Source organism: Rhinopithecus bieti, unplaced genomic scaffold, assembly GCF_001698545.2.
Source record: "Rhinopithecus bieti isolate Rb0 unplaced genomic scaffold, ASM169854v2 scaffold_13184, whole genome shotgun sequence".
NCBI lineage: Eukaryota > Metazoa > Chordata > Mammalia > Primates > Cercopithecidae > Rhinopithecus > Rhinopithecus bieti.
Window position 1 is genome coordinate 1,321,097 of NW_016807417.1, and position 13,088 is coordinate 1,334,184.

Here is a 13,088-nt window from a genome sequence, read left to right on the forward strand (position 1 = left end):
CGCTGCATGCATAATGGTTGTGTAGGCCATAAACATATGCTTCTTTCACATGTGTAGTCTTTCAGCATCAACGACTAATGCTGGGGAAAGTGTAAAATAATATAGACTGCATACTTACTGTAAGGGACACACTCATACTGGACTTCAAGGTATTTGTATGTTCCAGGACATGGATCAGGAAACACATCTGACCCAGTAACTACTATACACTGTGTTCGATTGTTGCACCTGAAAAACAGAGTGTATCAAACTTGTGTAACATAATTTATTTGATTATTTTTACTTAAATATAACATAGAAGTTTTCGCATTTTCTTCAAGTAACTAGAAACATAAAACAAAATTCAAGTAATATTAAGTTACTCTACATTATTAAATACTTTATAAGAGTTTTGTTTTCTTTATGTTGTAATACAGTGGTACGGGTCACACTAAATTTTGACTAGAAGTAAAAAAAAAAAAATGGCCAAGTTTCCTATTATTCTGTTACACATTTTATTTTTATTTTTGATGTATTCAACATGAATTGAACAACAACAACAACAACAAATATCTTACCAGGATATTAGACATCATACTTAAAATTACAATTTTAAAAAATGGTCCTATAAGTAAACAGAAACGTATGAGTCAAAACCTGAATTTCTCAGCAGGAAGTTTTTGACAACACAAAACAAATAAGGAGCTGGGATTTTAATTGTATCCTCGAAATACAGTTGGGTGTGAAGTTCTTTATTGTACATACTTTCTGGAATACCAGAAACTAAGCTAGTAGTGCTCACCTCATATGCTATGGTCCACATAAATGATAAAGTGCATTTAAAGGATTTAGAAAAATGCTTTGGCACGTATGTAATGTCTAAGCATTATTGTTACTCTTTCTATTCAGAGATCAATGTGCCTATATAATTAATGAGATGACTATGTACCTCGGTTCAACACCGGTACTCCCTAAAATATAACATTAAAGAGAATGTTGTACTAACATGATGCCTAGAATGTTCTAATTATTGTTATAAGGAATTATTTTCTTATTTTTGCATTGTCATTAATTCACCAAGAATATTAGAAATAGTTTAAAATTTCAGATAAAATGATATATAAGTTCTATGAATTTGTCCAAAAGTTCTTTTTATAACCTTTGTAAAGGCAAGAACTATTTCTTTTATAATTTGATTTGATTATAACCTAATGAATGAAATGTTTTCAGGGTTTTCAGGTTTCTGATAGCACATACATTAAGAAGGCAAAGCAAGCAGAACAAGAACATTATAACAACATTTATTTAATGGTTGGAATACCACATATTCTACAGTGCATAAAATAACTGAACTATAAAATAGCACTATAAAGAATTTTGAAAAAGCATCCTAGCTTCTAGCACAACTAACTAAGGGCAGTAGAAGGTGAATCATGTTAAAGATGGATAGGAACAGTCATATACTTTGGTGCCCTTTCAACTCAAAACTAGACTTTCTCTTTGAACAGCAGCAAAGCCTGAAAACTTCTACAGGATTAAATAGGTAAATTTTATAATTCAAAGTATACTACAATGAACTTCAAACAAGACTTAAATATTAAATAAATTATAAGTAACTTTTATCATGATTACTTTATAATATAGGATAGCATTTTTTTTAGAAATATACCATATACTGTAATTTTCAAGAACATAAATAATGTAAATGGTACAGTGTCACAGTCTTCTGTAACATGTTTTCCTGTCATTACTCTGTATTTCTCCTAATTGGGTTCACTCATCTGAAGAAATTTGCCAGAGGTTCACCACTTAGTGTAAACGAATTATTTTAACATGAATCACAGAACCTATTTCACATCCTAAAATTCAAGACAAAAGGTAGGTTTACAGTTTCTCAACAGGTCAATAACTAATGTTCCCAGCTAAGAAATATAATTCTGATGTTTCATTTTTCTTCTTTTTTAAACTTTTGCAGCAACAAGACAGTTCACTGCTTTTTTAGTTTCTTGATCTAACAGAAATCCTAATCATTAACTTGGTCCCATTAAAAACAAAAGTCCTTTCATTTCCTTCTTTGTATTTATTCATACCTACAGTGATCTTCCTTTTATCACACCCTCACACCTCTCAATAAATGAAGAAAGATAAACAACTGTGTGTTAGATATCCCTTTCAGATGCTCCCTCAGTATACATTTTATAACTACTCAACCAAACTCTGTTAGGTTTTGAATGGTATTTAAATACGACTACAGAAACCCCTCCAAATAACAGTTTCTCTTGTGGGTAAACTCTTCATTTAGTTTATCGCCCTTCACTTCTCACAAAAAGCTCCTCTCATATCAACAAACTAGCAACTGGTGGGAGAGAAAGGGAGCTGTACTCAAAGTTGAAATGGACCAAGAACATGAAGGGCTTTGTTATCAAGGTGAAGGAGAAAGTAACTCAAAAGAATTTGGCAATTTATATATATCATTTTTCAAAAATAAAGAATACATTGAAAATTGTCCAGATTTTTTCCACCAGAAGTAACTGGATGAATGAATATAACTAGTGCAGGGTTAGAGATCTTTTACTGTGTATTTCTCAATGTCATGGTATGTTCTGCAGGAAGTATATAATATAAGCATTCTGGTTTCCATTACATTTTGCTTGAAAGAGGACCAACACCATAATAAAAAATAGCTGTCCATATTTACTCTCTTTCTGAACAACTTTGCAGTAGTCCTTTGACCAATTACAGGTTCAAATTAATGTGAAAGCAATTATGACTATTTATACCAACCACATAATTTTTATTGATTTAAATAATCACACTACGCAAAGCATCCACTTTAAGACAGCAAAACATATTAATTCTACAACTGTAATCTTAAGCAAAACTGATTTAATGAAGCTCCTGCAATAAAATAATTAAAAAATTCTGGAATTCAGGGCCTTCCAAAATCTAAAAAATGTTCATTAGAAAATTTCATATGTTTATATACACAGAGATATCAGAAGTGCAAGAAATTAATCTTGAGAAAAATGGAAAATTTAGAGCTAAAACAGTTGAGGGTCGGGGTCAGAAAGAAGAGAAACCTAAACTGTAAAAAGTACAAGAAAATTAGAGATTTGCATGACAGAGTCTTGATTCATGGAAATGAATCTAAGCTTTTACAGGCCCAAATTAGAGAAATAAAAACACAAACATTTATATTCCTTTATAAAGGATACAAGCAGCATTAAGTTTCCAAATAGAGAGTGAGGAGACAAGAAAAACATTGGGAAACACCCAATGTGAGCTATTAATACTAAGAATAATCAAAAAATTCCTTAACAATATGCTGTTGGTAAGATTATAAAACTGTAAATTGCTATCATTTAAAAAGATCCAGAAAGAAAGCAATTACTTATCCACAGAAGCAAAGTAAATTCCTGCCAAGGGCTCAGCTTCAAGTTCTCATACTAATGAAAGCGAAAAGGTAGATTAAGCCAAGAAAGAAAAAATGTTTAGTCGTTTGTATTCTCAGTACTAGGTCTAGTTCCTGGCATGACTTTCTCTCTCCTTCTCTACAGAAGAAAATTTCTTTACCAATAAAGGTATCATTGTTTTAACAATCAAAATATCAGTATATTTTGGTAATACCATGTGGGTTTATTACGTTAATAACCTACAATTTTCTAACACGTTAAGCATAAAAAATCGGTATGAATGAGAACAAGGCAAAAGAGAAAAAATAGGTTTTAATAAGTAAACCTTTTATTACAATTTGAAGGAACTACAATTACTGTTCATCATAAAGAAACAGATACTAGAATATATTTTGAACACTTCAACTTTCAAATAACTGGTCTTATTTCATTTTATATTTATAAAGATGAACAGATGAGTTAAGATAGTGAAAGTGGTAGTTTTCAAAATATGGTCCTCATACTAACAGCACCACCATCGACTGAAAACTTGTTAGAAATACAAATTATTGGCTGGGCACGGTGGCTCATGCCTGTAATCCCAGTACTTTGGGAGGCCAAGGTGGGTGGATCACCTGAGGTTGGGAGTTTGAGACCAACCTGACCAACATGGAGAATTCCCGTCTCTACTAAAAATACAAAAATTAGCCAGGCATGGTGGTGCATGCCTGTAATCCCAGCTACTCGGGAGGCTGAGGCAGGAGAATTGCTTGAACCCACAAGGCGGAGGCTGCAGTGAGCCGAGATCGTACCATTGCACTCCAGCCTGGGCAACAAGAGTGAAAATCCATCTAAAAAAAAACAAAAAAAAAGAAAGAAAGAAGGAAGGAAAAGAAATACAAATTATTAAGCTCCATCAAAAATTGGCAGGTTCAGAAACTCTGGAAGTGGATACCTGGCCATCTCAGATTGAACAAGTTTTGCAGGTGATTCTGATCAATGTAACTTGTGTGAGAACCGCAGGGTTAAAACAAGATAGGTTTAGATACTTTACTAAAGAATAAATATGAATGGCAAAACATGATTTTACTCTATAAAACTTAGTAAAACAAGTGAAATAGAAAACAAGTGATGAGTACAATTTATGCAAGAAGTACATAATACAGTTTACAATGTTAATATGTCTTCTTGCTAATTCTAAGTGTAGAAATCAAGAGTTTTAGTTGCTCTAATTTTGAGCAAGCTGTCTAGTTGTTCATCAATTTCTAACATGGAGAATCGAAATAAGTACAATATCTGAGTACATGTATACATCACATATGAATCAATTTTTTAACAGATAAGAAGTATAATGTTTTGCTAAAAATGTGCTAGCTAATGAAACACTAAAATTGGAAATAAAACTTTTGAGAATCTGTAAAAATATACTATGTTCTACAGAAGCACGTCATTAAAAATAACAGAAAGATATGACCCACTGTAATCACTGTAAATTTTTCTATATTCAACCTTTGACTTCTTAATTTATTCAAATAAATTTTAATAAAGTGGCTCAACTCAGAGAGATGCCTTAGAGAGAACTCAGAGGCATAAGTAGGCCTTGCAAATAATGTCTAAACAATTTTGAGGTCAGGAGCTATTGCTCACGCTTATAATCCCAGCATTTTGGGAGGCAGAAGCAAAGGGAGAAGGATTTCTTGAGCCCAGGAGTTCAAGACCAGCTTGGGTAACATGGCAAAACCCTATCTCTACAAAAAGCTAAAAAAATTTAGCCACGTGTGGTGGTATGTGCCTGTAGTTCCAGCTACTCAGGGGAGACTGAGGTGGGAGGATTGCACCACTGAAGCATAGCCCAGGTAACATAATGAGACCCTGTCTCAAAAACAAAAACAAGGAACAAAAACCATTTCCAGGATATAATTCATGATTAAATACTAAGTAGAAAATAAACATAAAACTACATAAACACTCAGTCCCAAATTCTAAACATGTAGTCATTTTAACATTTTCTAGTCACATTTCCAAAATTTTCAAATTTGGCATATAAAGACAAAATTTAATCATTATTTCACATCACTAGGTTAAAAATGCACAAAATATCACCTATATATAATTTCTGGTTGCAACTTTCTGACTACTATTTTAAAGAACTTTCTTACTATTCTAAAGTATATACAGTAAAACACTCAACCTGATAATTCCAAATATAACTAATATAAACCCAATAATAAAACTTTTAAATATTATTACGTTCAAATGCCAGAATAAAAGTATTATTTCTGACATTAAAATTCATAAAACTTATTAATGAAATCCGTCAACCACAACAAAGAAAATCCAAAGTCTTGCTTTATAGGCCATAAACTAGTTTAAATGGGACAAAACACTGAATTTTGTTGGTTTTTTGAGACAAAGCCTCGCTCTGTCACGCCCAGGCTGGAGTGCAGTGCCACGATCTTGGTTCACTGCAACCTCTGCCTCCCGGGTTCAAGCAATTCTCCTGCCTCAGTCTTCTGAGTAGCTGGGACTACAGGCATGTGCCACCATGCTTGGCTAATTTGTGTGTGTGTGTGTAAGTATGTAGTGTGTATATACATACATATATGTGTGTATACACACACACACACACACATATATATATATATAGATTTTTTTTAAGTAGAGACAAGGTTTCATCATGTTGGACAGGCTGGTTTCAAACTCCTGACCTCAGGTCCTCCCAAAGTGCTGGGATTACAGGCATGAGCCACCATGTCTGGCCCAAAACACTGAATTTTAAAACATGGTTTAAAAACTCATCCCTGCTGGGCGCGGTGGCTCAAGCCTGTAATCCCAGCACTTTGGGAGGCCGAGACGGGCAGATCACGAGGTCAGGAGATCCAGACCATCCTGGCTAACAAGGTGAAACCCTGTCTCTACTAAAAAATACAAAAAACTAGCCAGGCGAGGTGGCGGGCGCCTGTAGTCCCAGCTACACGGGAGGCTGAGGCAGGAGAATGGCGTGAACCCGGAAGGCAGAGCTTGCAGTGAGCTGAGATCCGGCCACTGCACTCCAGCCTGGGCGACAGAGCGAGACTCCGTCTCAAAAACAAACAAACAAAAAAACAACTCATCCCTGTAACAGTCTTTCTACCCTATAGGTGTGGGAGTGAGGGTTTCGATGGTTCAATTCTGGAATGAAGCCAAATATGCATCTATAAAAGCTGAAGTGTAACAAATAATTTTGGAGATTAACAGTTTATTAATTTACTTCCTACCAATATATTTGCTAATTACAAAAATTAGGGTAAGTATTTAAAGTTGGTGATATTGCCCAGGCTTGTGCACAATATATATTTCAAAAAACATTTTAAAAAACAGCTAACGCATCGCTTAACCATCCCAATTTGCAAATGGCAAGAAGGTGAAAGTATTACAAACAGTATATTTTATCTTCCAAATGTAATCAATGTTCTCAGGTCTCAATATTAACTTTTAAGGCATCCAAACTATCTTTTGAAATTAAGATCAATGTTCTCAAAAAAATTACTGTAAAGGAGGGAAAGGCATTTTATAAAAGTGTATTATCACTAATTTACATACTAGTATATGGAAATTTCTGAAAAATACCATGCACAAATAAACAGCAGTATTTTCAAGAAAGATTATCTCTTTATTTTAGAGACATAGTGCCTCATTACTAATGAAATATTAATGAAAACAAACTATTAATATGTTCCCTTTCCTTACTCTTTTAAAACTCTAAGTGAAAGAAAGCACAAAGCACACATTACTTATACTCTCGGAATAAATTGTATCAAAAAACAATATAGCATACTGTTTATCTCTGTTCAAAAGCAAAATCATTTGCTAATTAGGAAGATTAGTGTTTAAAAGCAGAAGCTTTAGAATCAGAAAAAAAAGGTGTATAAGTTCCAGCTCAGCTACTTACTTAATTGTGAGTCCATAAGCAATGTATTAAACCTTTCAACCTTAGCTTTCTCATCTGTAAAACCTAGTATCTTCTTTAGAACTTTGTTAAGGTTAAAGGGGATAGTGCAGGCAACTCTCTGCACAATACCTGGATAACGAACATCAAGAAATATAAATTACCACCACCAGCAAAAATACCAATAATAACAATGTCCCCTATGTAAGATGAACAGATTTGCAAACGTTAAAGAAGCAGAACATCTTTTCCTCTTCCACAGTAGTCCCTGCATTGTGCATACTCTTTTCCTGTGTACAGCTTTAAAAACAGGCTGAACTATTCATGCAAATTTGTTTCCATTCCAACTCTAATCTTGAATTGTACAATGCCCAACAAATTGCTTTTACTCTTCTTTTGATTATCTTATGCTCATTATTACACTTTACCAAGTGCAAAGTATGGAGATGAGATTCCATGTGTAATCTATTGTGAGAGGTGTTTTAATCAATAGTCTTGTTCTGCTGATTAAGCAGGGGCTTCTGTTTTGGCAAGATAACATTAGTTTCTCCAGTCATGCTCCAAAAACCATTGGGAATCTTCAGCAGATCATTAGATATGCTACAATAAAGCTTTGGTGCATTTTCTTTTCTTCCTTAAATTACTTCTTCACTGTCCCATGGTTCCCCGTCACCAATGGCACTGCATTATTATTGCAGCTCCCCTGAAACTTGCACTAGAGCTATGTCTCCAGGCCATAGGATGCCATTTTCAATTGAAGCTTCTTCTTGAAAATATAAATTAAGAAAATTTCATTATTTCCTGCCAGGGGCCATTATTCACCACAGTTCTAAGGAAGATTAAAAATGCAAAATCTACCGCCTTGAACAAATACTCCAGCATTCAACAGAAAAGCTCAGTATATCATGACAGAAACTAAAAAATTAAAGTTTGCTTAAATTTGAAATTATACAATTATTAATTAAAGAATTAGTGCAATCTTTTATTGAGTCTGCATGTTTGATGAAGATTGCTTCATCAATTTAAATATTTTAGTGGCTATTTATTTATTAAACTTCAATTACAAAACACTAGCAATAGTAAGACTTTTCTTTTCCCCCGAGTTACTACTTTCTGTCTCAGTTAAAAGTACTAACTTTTTGGAAGTGAAATCAACGCTTTCAAGGTACCAAGGTATCATGTAATGATACTCCTTTTCATAGTGCCAAGTATAAACAAAACATACACAGGAGTTCCTGGAAGAGCTTAAACCACATCCTTAGGTGAACTGTATACGCTAAACAAACAGAATATCTACAGATGAATTACTGCAATATGAATCTGTTCTTTAATTAATGGAATAGGAATTACATTCATTCTTGAGCCTCAATTACTAAGTAAAAGTAAATTATACGTTAATAAGTAAACTATATGCTGCTCAGGTACACAAGTTTTACAAATTTAGAAACTACTAGAAAGTGGGAGTTTAAGAGAAAAGAATAAAAGAAAAAGGAAGCTGCCAACTTATAAATTCTTATTGGAGGTGATTATATGCCTAGCATGTAAGAATCTGGTGTTTTTGAAAAAATTAAATAATGATTAATGATTATCTGGCTATTTCTGCTCATAAATAAACATGGTTAATAGAAAATAAACACCAGACATACAATTTTGCTTCAATCAGCAATACCTGATTCTGACAGAATTCTGTCAATTTGGATATAGCTTTGTATTATGAATGCCAATAATAAACCCTTATGAAATAGATTACCTATTTAAAAGGAAGGGGGGATAAGTACTCTTTAACTACCAATCACTTCTCTGTATACACTAGCAAATTCCAAATGACCTAGTACTCTAGCCACTGTCTTTTTCAGTCCAAATTTAGAACAAAATTTTATACACACAGCACATAACTTTAGAACATAAATTGGTAGGCGCCAATGCAAATAGATTTGCTCAGACAAAATAATCAAGTATATGGAGAGGGAATACAAAGAATTATGCTTTAAGATACAAGGTTACAATCATCCTCACAGATACAAGAGACAAACGGAGTTGAATGTTAAATCACCTTTTCAGAAAGTTTTTTTATTTTAAAATGAAATGCCATTTTATCATCTAAATTCTATTCTATACAGCTAGGGAAAGTGGGTCTTGCTTTCTTTAAATATTTATTAATAATGATTTGTGAGCTTAACTAATTGCTAGGTAAACATAACATTAGGAAGCTAAATGGTGTGTAATTAATGTGGCAAAAAAGAGGTGTTCTGTAACAATGTTCCCATTTGTCACCCAGCTATTGCTCATTATTTAATAATTTGTGTAGGCTAGGTTTCTAACCATCATATAGAATTTAATTCTATAGGTATGTTAGGATATTATACAATTTGCATTATAGAATATTGTGTTATTTAAAGTATTTTGAAATCATTACTGTAATAAAGTTAGTTTCAGAATCTCTAGCATAGTATGCATGAATACTGGTATACTCAGAGATACATAATTTGGGAAAAATAAACAATATAATTTTTATTACATTCAATTTCCTACTTTTTACAGTTTTAAATATAATCCTGATTTTTTAAATTGCACCTGTGATTAAATCCTTGAAATTGCGTTTATAAAAATTATTTTACAGTTGTATTTATTATTAAAATGATAATCATAAGCAAAAATGCAAAATGTTTTTCTGTATTTTCAATGTGTAAACATAAATTTATTTGACTGAAAAGGAGTACAGTGTATAAGAGAAACAGAAAGTCCTCACTCCGCAATAAAAATCAAGAAACCAGTGGCAAGTCAACAAAAGCTTGACAGTAAAATCCTATGGAAAATCAACTCTAGGAGGTTGTCGTGCTTTTTTTCAGTCGATGAAAACAGAATAACATCTTCCCATAGTCTTTGCATTTCAGTAAAATATTATTCCACAATTTATAAACACAAAGCATGCATACTTTAATATTTAGTTCATTTACAACTTAGAAACTCCAAAAATTTCCTTAAAAATACCACATTAATTACTAAAATAAGCATTTTGAAATGGCAATGCTGATTTTCTAAAAACAACTTTCTATGTTTTAGAAACCTTTGAAATTCCTTGCAGTTTTTACTGGACCTTGGGGTCAGTTTAATGCAAATTAGGATTGACTCACTCAGAGCCTTATTAATCCAGTACAAAATCTCTTGTTTGCAGAAATGCACATTCAACATAAATGTGCTTGCTTTTATTAGCAAGATAAGAAGTATTTATTTACAAAGCATGCCACTGAGACTGTTTCATTCACAGGGTCGTTAGGTCTAACTACTTAACGAAAGAAGTAAAAAAAAGTAAGTGGGAATAAAAACCATAAAATTTTGTAATACTTAAAAAAAATGCTTCTGTGTCTAAATTTTCAAAGCCTTCACTTTTAATAATTCAAAAAATATTACAACCTGTATCAATTAAGAGCAATTATTTATAAAAATGTTAACCTACTGCAGTTTGCACTTGCAGAAACTATCACATTTTTTTTTAACAAGGGAAATGGGAAATCACTATGGGATGCCCTAGTTAGATTAAATTAGCAAGAAACTTGTTACCAGACTATATAAAAGACACAGCGTAATAAGACATGACCTTGCAGAGCCTTGCAGCCAATCTGTGATGTTTTTCCTTCCTATAACCCTTGCTAATTATCTGCAAAGTTACAGACCCTTTTGTCGTGGGTTATTTTTCTTCAAATTGTGAGGGGATTTTGGTTTCTAAATATTTAATTAGTCTTGTTATGATATGAGAATTGTTGTACATGCCAAGCATTTCGATTTTCATACTCTATTCCTTCTAATTATCCTCAGATTTAGATTGGTCATCCCAAATCCTTTCTGTTTGTAATTATTTACTTCTTAAAGATCATTCAGTGAAGAAATATTTTCACCCTTATGGCTCTTCTTTTCCTCAAATGCCTTTTCTGGTCCGTTAATTACCCGCTCAGAGGATTAGAGTTTGAAATAATGCAAAAGAACCTGCAACTAAAAGGAGTTTTAGAGGGCAGAAGTGAGTAAACTAGATTTGTGTTGTTGCTATTTTAAATTCACCTTAAAGATTACTCCCTTGGTTTGGATATCATTTTGAAAAGAAGAAAATTATGCCATAAAGATTTTTATTCTGACTCCTGAGATGTTTGATGAGATGTCATTTAGTCAGTATTATAAATCTCTGAATACAAAACAAACAATTTTCTATTCTAATTGATAACTAATACAATTTCCACTTTTACAGACCTCATTTTGATTACAGCATGGCCAACATATGCTGACAGAACGTCCTATAACAAATCAAACTGAAAGTATAGAAATAAAATCATAAGACTTTTGAACTGTGGCTTTAAAATACGCATCTTTGTCAAAGTATTTAACTGACTCAGAAATACTTCCCATTTTTTATTAAAATGACTCTATGTTCTGTAAGTGCTTGCCTTTTTTTTTTTTTTTTTTTAATCAAGAGGCGAGAAAGCACTGTTATTCATTACACAAAACAAATTCTGGATCTTTCCCAACTTTCATGTTCACATACTACGGTATTTCTTCACTGAGCTTAATTTTCAGCCGAATAAACACTACTAATTATTACTTTAATTTTAAAGTAATTTCTCTTCCTCTTGCAACTTCTAAAATATCTTGGCAGTAAAATATTTGACATCATTTATAAAGAAACTCATAGGATCTTGTGTAGAAGGGAATGAAAAAGAATGAGCAAGCAATATCTGAATATATGAATTGAATTAATAAGTTAAGGTTGGAGGGCAAGGGAAATATATAGTTCATGTTTCTCCAAAGGTTCAACAAAGTGAAAAGTCTTATTCTAAAAACAAAGTGCTACGTAATTATTTAGAAAGTCATGAATCTTTTTCTGTTAACTACAGAATTTCAAATTTGATCTGTTTCCTTACGTCCTTCTTTTCCACACAGAAGGAATTCACCTTACCATCTACTTATTGAGAGTCTACCCTCATGGTCAAATTACATCCCAACTCCCCTCAGGAATTTTCATACAAGTATTCTGTTCTAATAGAGGATCCTTCTCCCTTAATTTAAAAATGTTATTAGCAAGTATGTGCTTAATAACAAATATGAGCATAAGTTATGTATCATCATCAAATACAGTATTACCAAATCAGTATCAGATTCTGGCAATACAATCTCTTTGCCATGAAAAATTTTACTTAAAAAATGAACAAAAAAATCCTGCTTAATTGAATGGATTAGAAATAGAAGTTGAGACAGGTCTGGAATTACAGTAGTGAAATTCGACTCCAAACCACTGAAAAATCCCTTTGCTCTCTCCTCCCATGTACCTCACTCACCCCTCAATTTGAGGGTTTTCTCCAAGAAATCCAGTTTAAAAATCACTGATCTAATATAATTCTTCATTAATACAGGTTCGATATACTAAGACCCAGAGAATCTGATTGACTTACTAACACCACAGGCTAGAGCAATCACTGTAACTGAAAGATCTCTCTCCTAAGCATCTGTCTACTATATTATCTACTCCATAAGCATGGCTTAGTACTTGCCCCTACAAAAATCATCCTAACAAAGGCAACATTTTCTATGTAGACTTTGAGAATCTTGGTATCTATGTAATTTAAAACAGCCAGCACACTAGCAAATCCTCTGAACTGAGTTCTCACATAAATGACTATGCACACTTCTTGAACTATCTCTTCCTTAATAAGAAGATCCATTTGAAGGACCGTTAAGTCCCTGAGGTAGAAAATTATCAGAGCTTAGGATACTATGCTTCTAGTCTGAGGAACTGCTGTTTT

General features: G+C 32.9%; 1 protein-coding gene across 12 annotated transcripts in view; it reads right to left on the reverse strand.

The window, feature by feature from the left end:
• The window catches only part of ADGRL2 (adhesion G protein-coupled receptor L2), a 199,448-nt gene that overhangs the window by 55,524 nt on the left and 130,836 nt on the right, over positions 1-13,088 (reverse strand). For all 12 annotated transcript variants that reach the window (XR_001887282.1, XM_017881673.1, XM_017881669.1 and 9 more), the window contains exon 4: positions 119-228. Coding sequence is in view for 11 of the 12 variants with exons in the window: in XM_017881673.1 (XP_017737162.1) it covers positions 119-228 (110 nt within the window). In the remaining variant the exon portion in view is untranslated. The remainder of the gene's footprint in view (positions 1-118; positions 229-13,088) is intronic.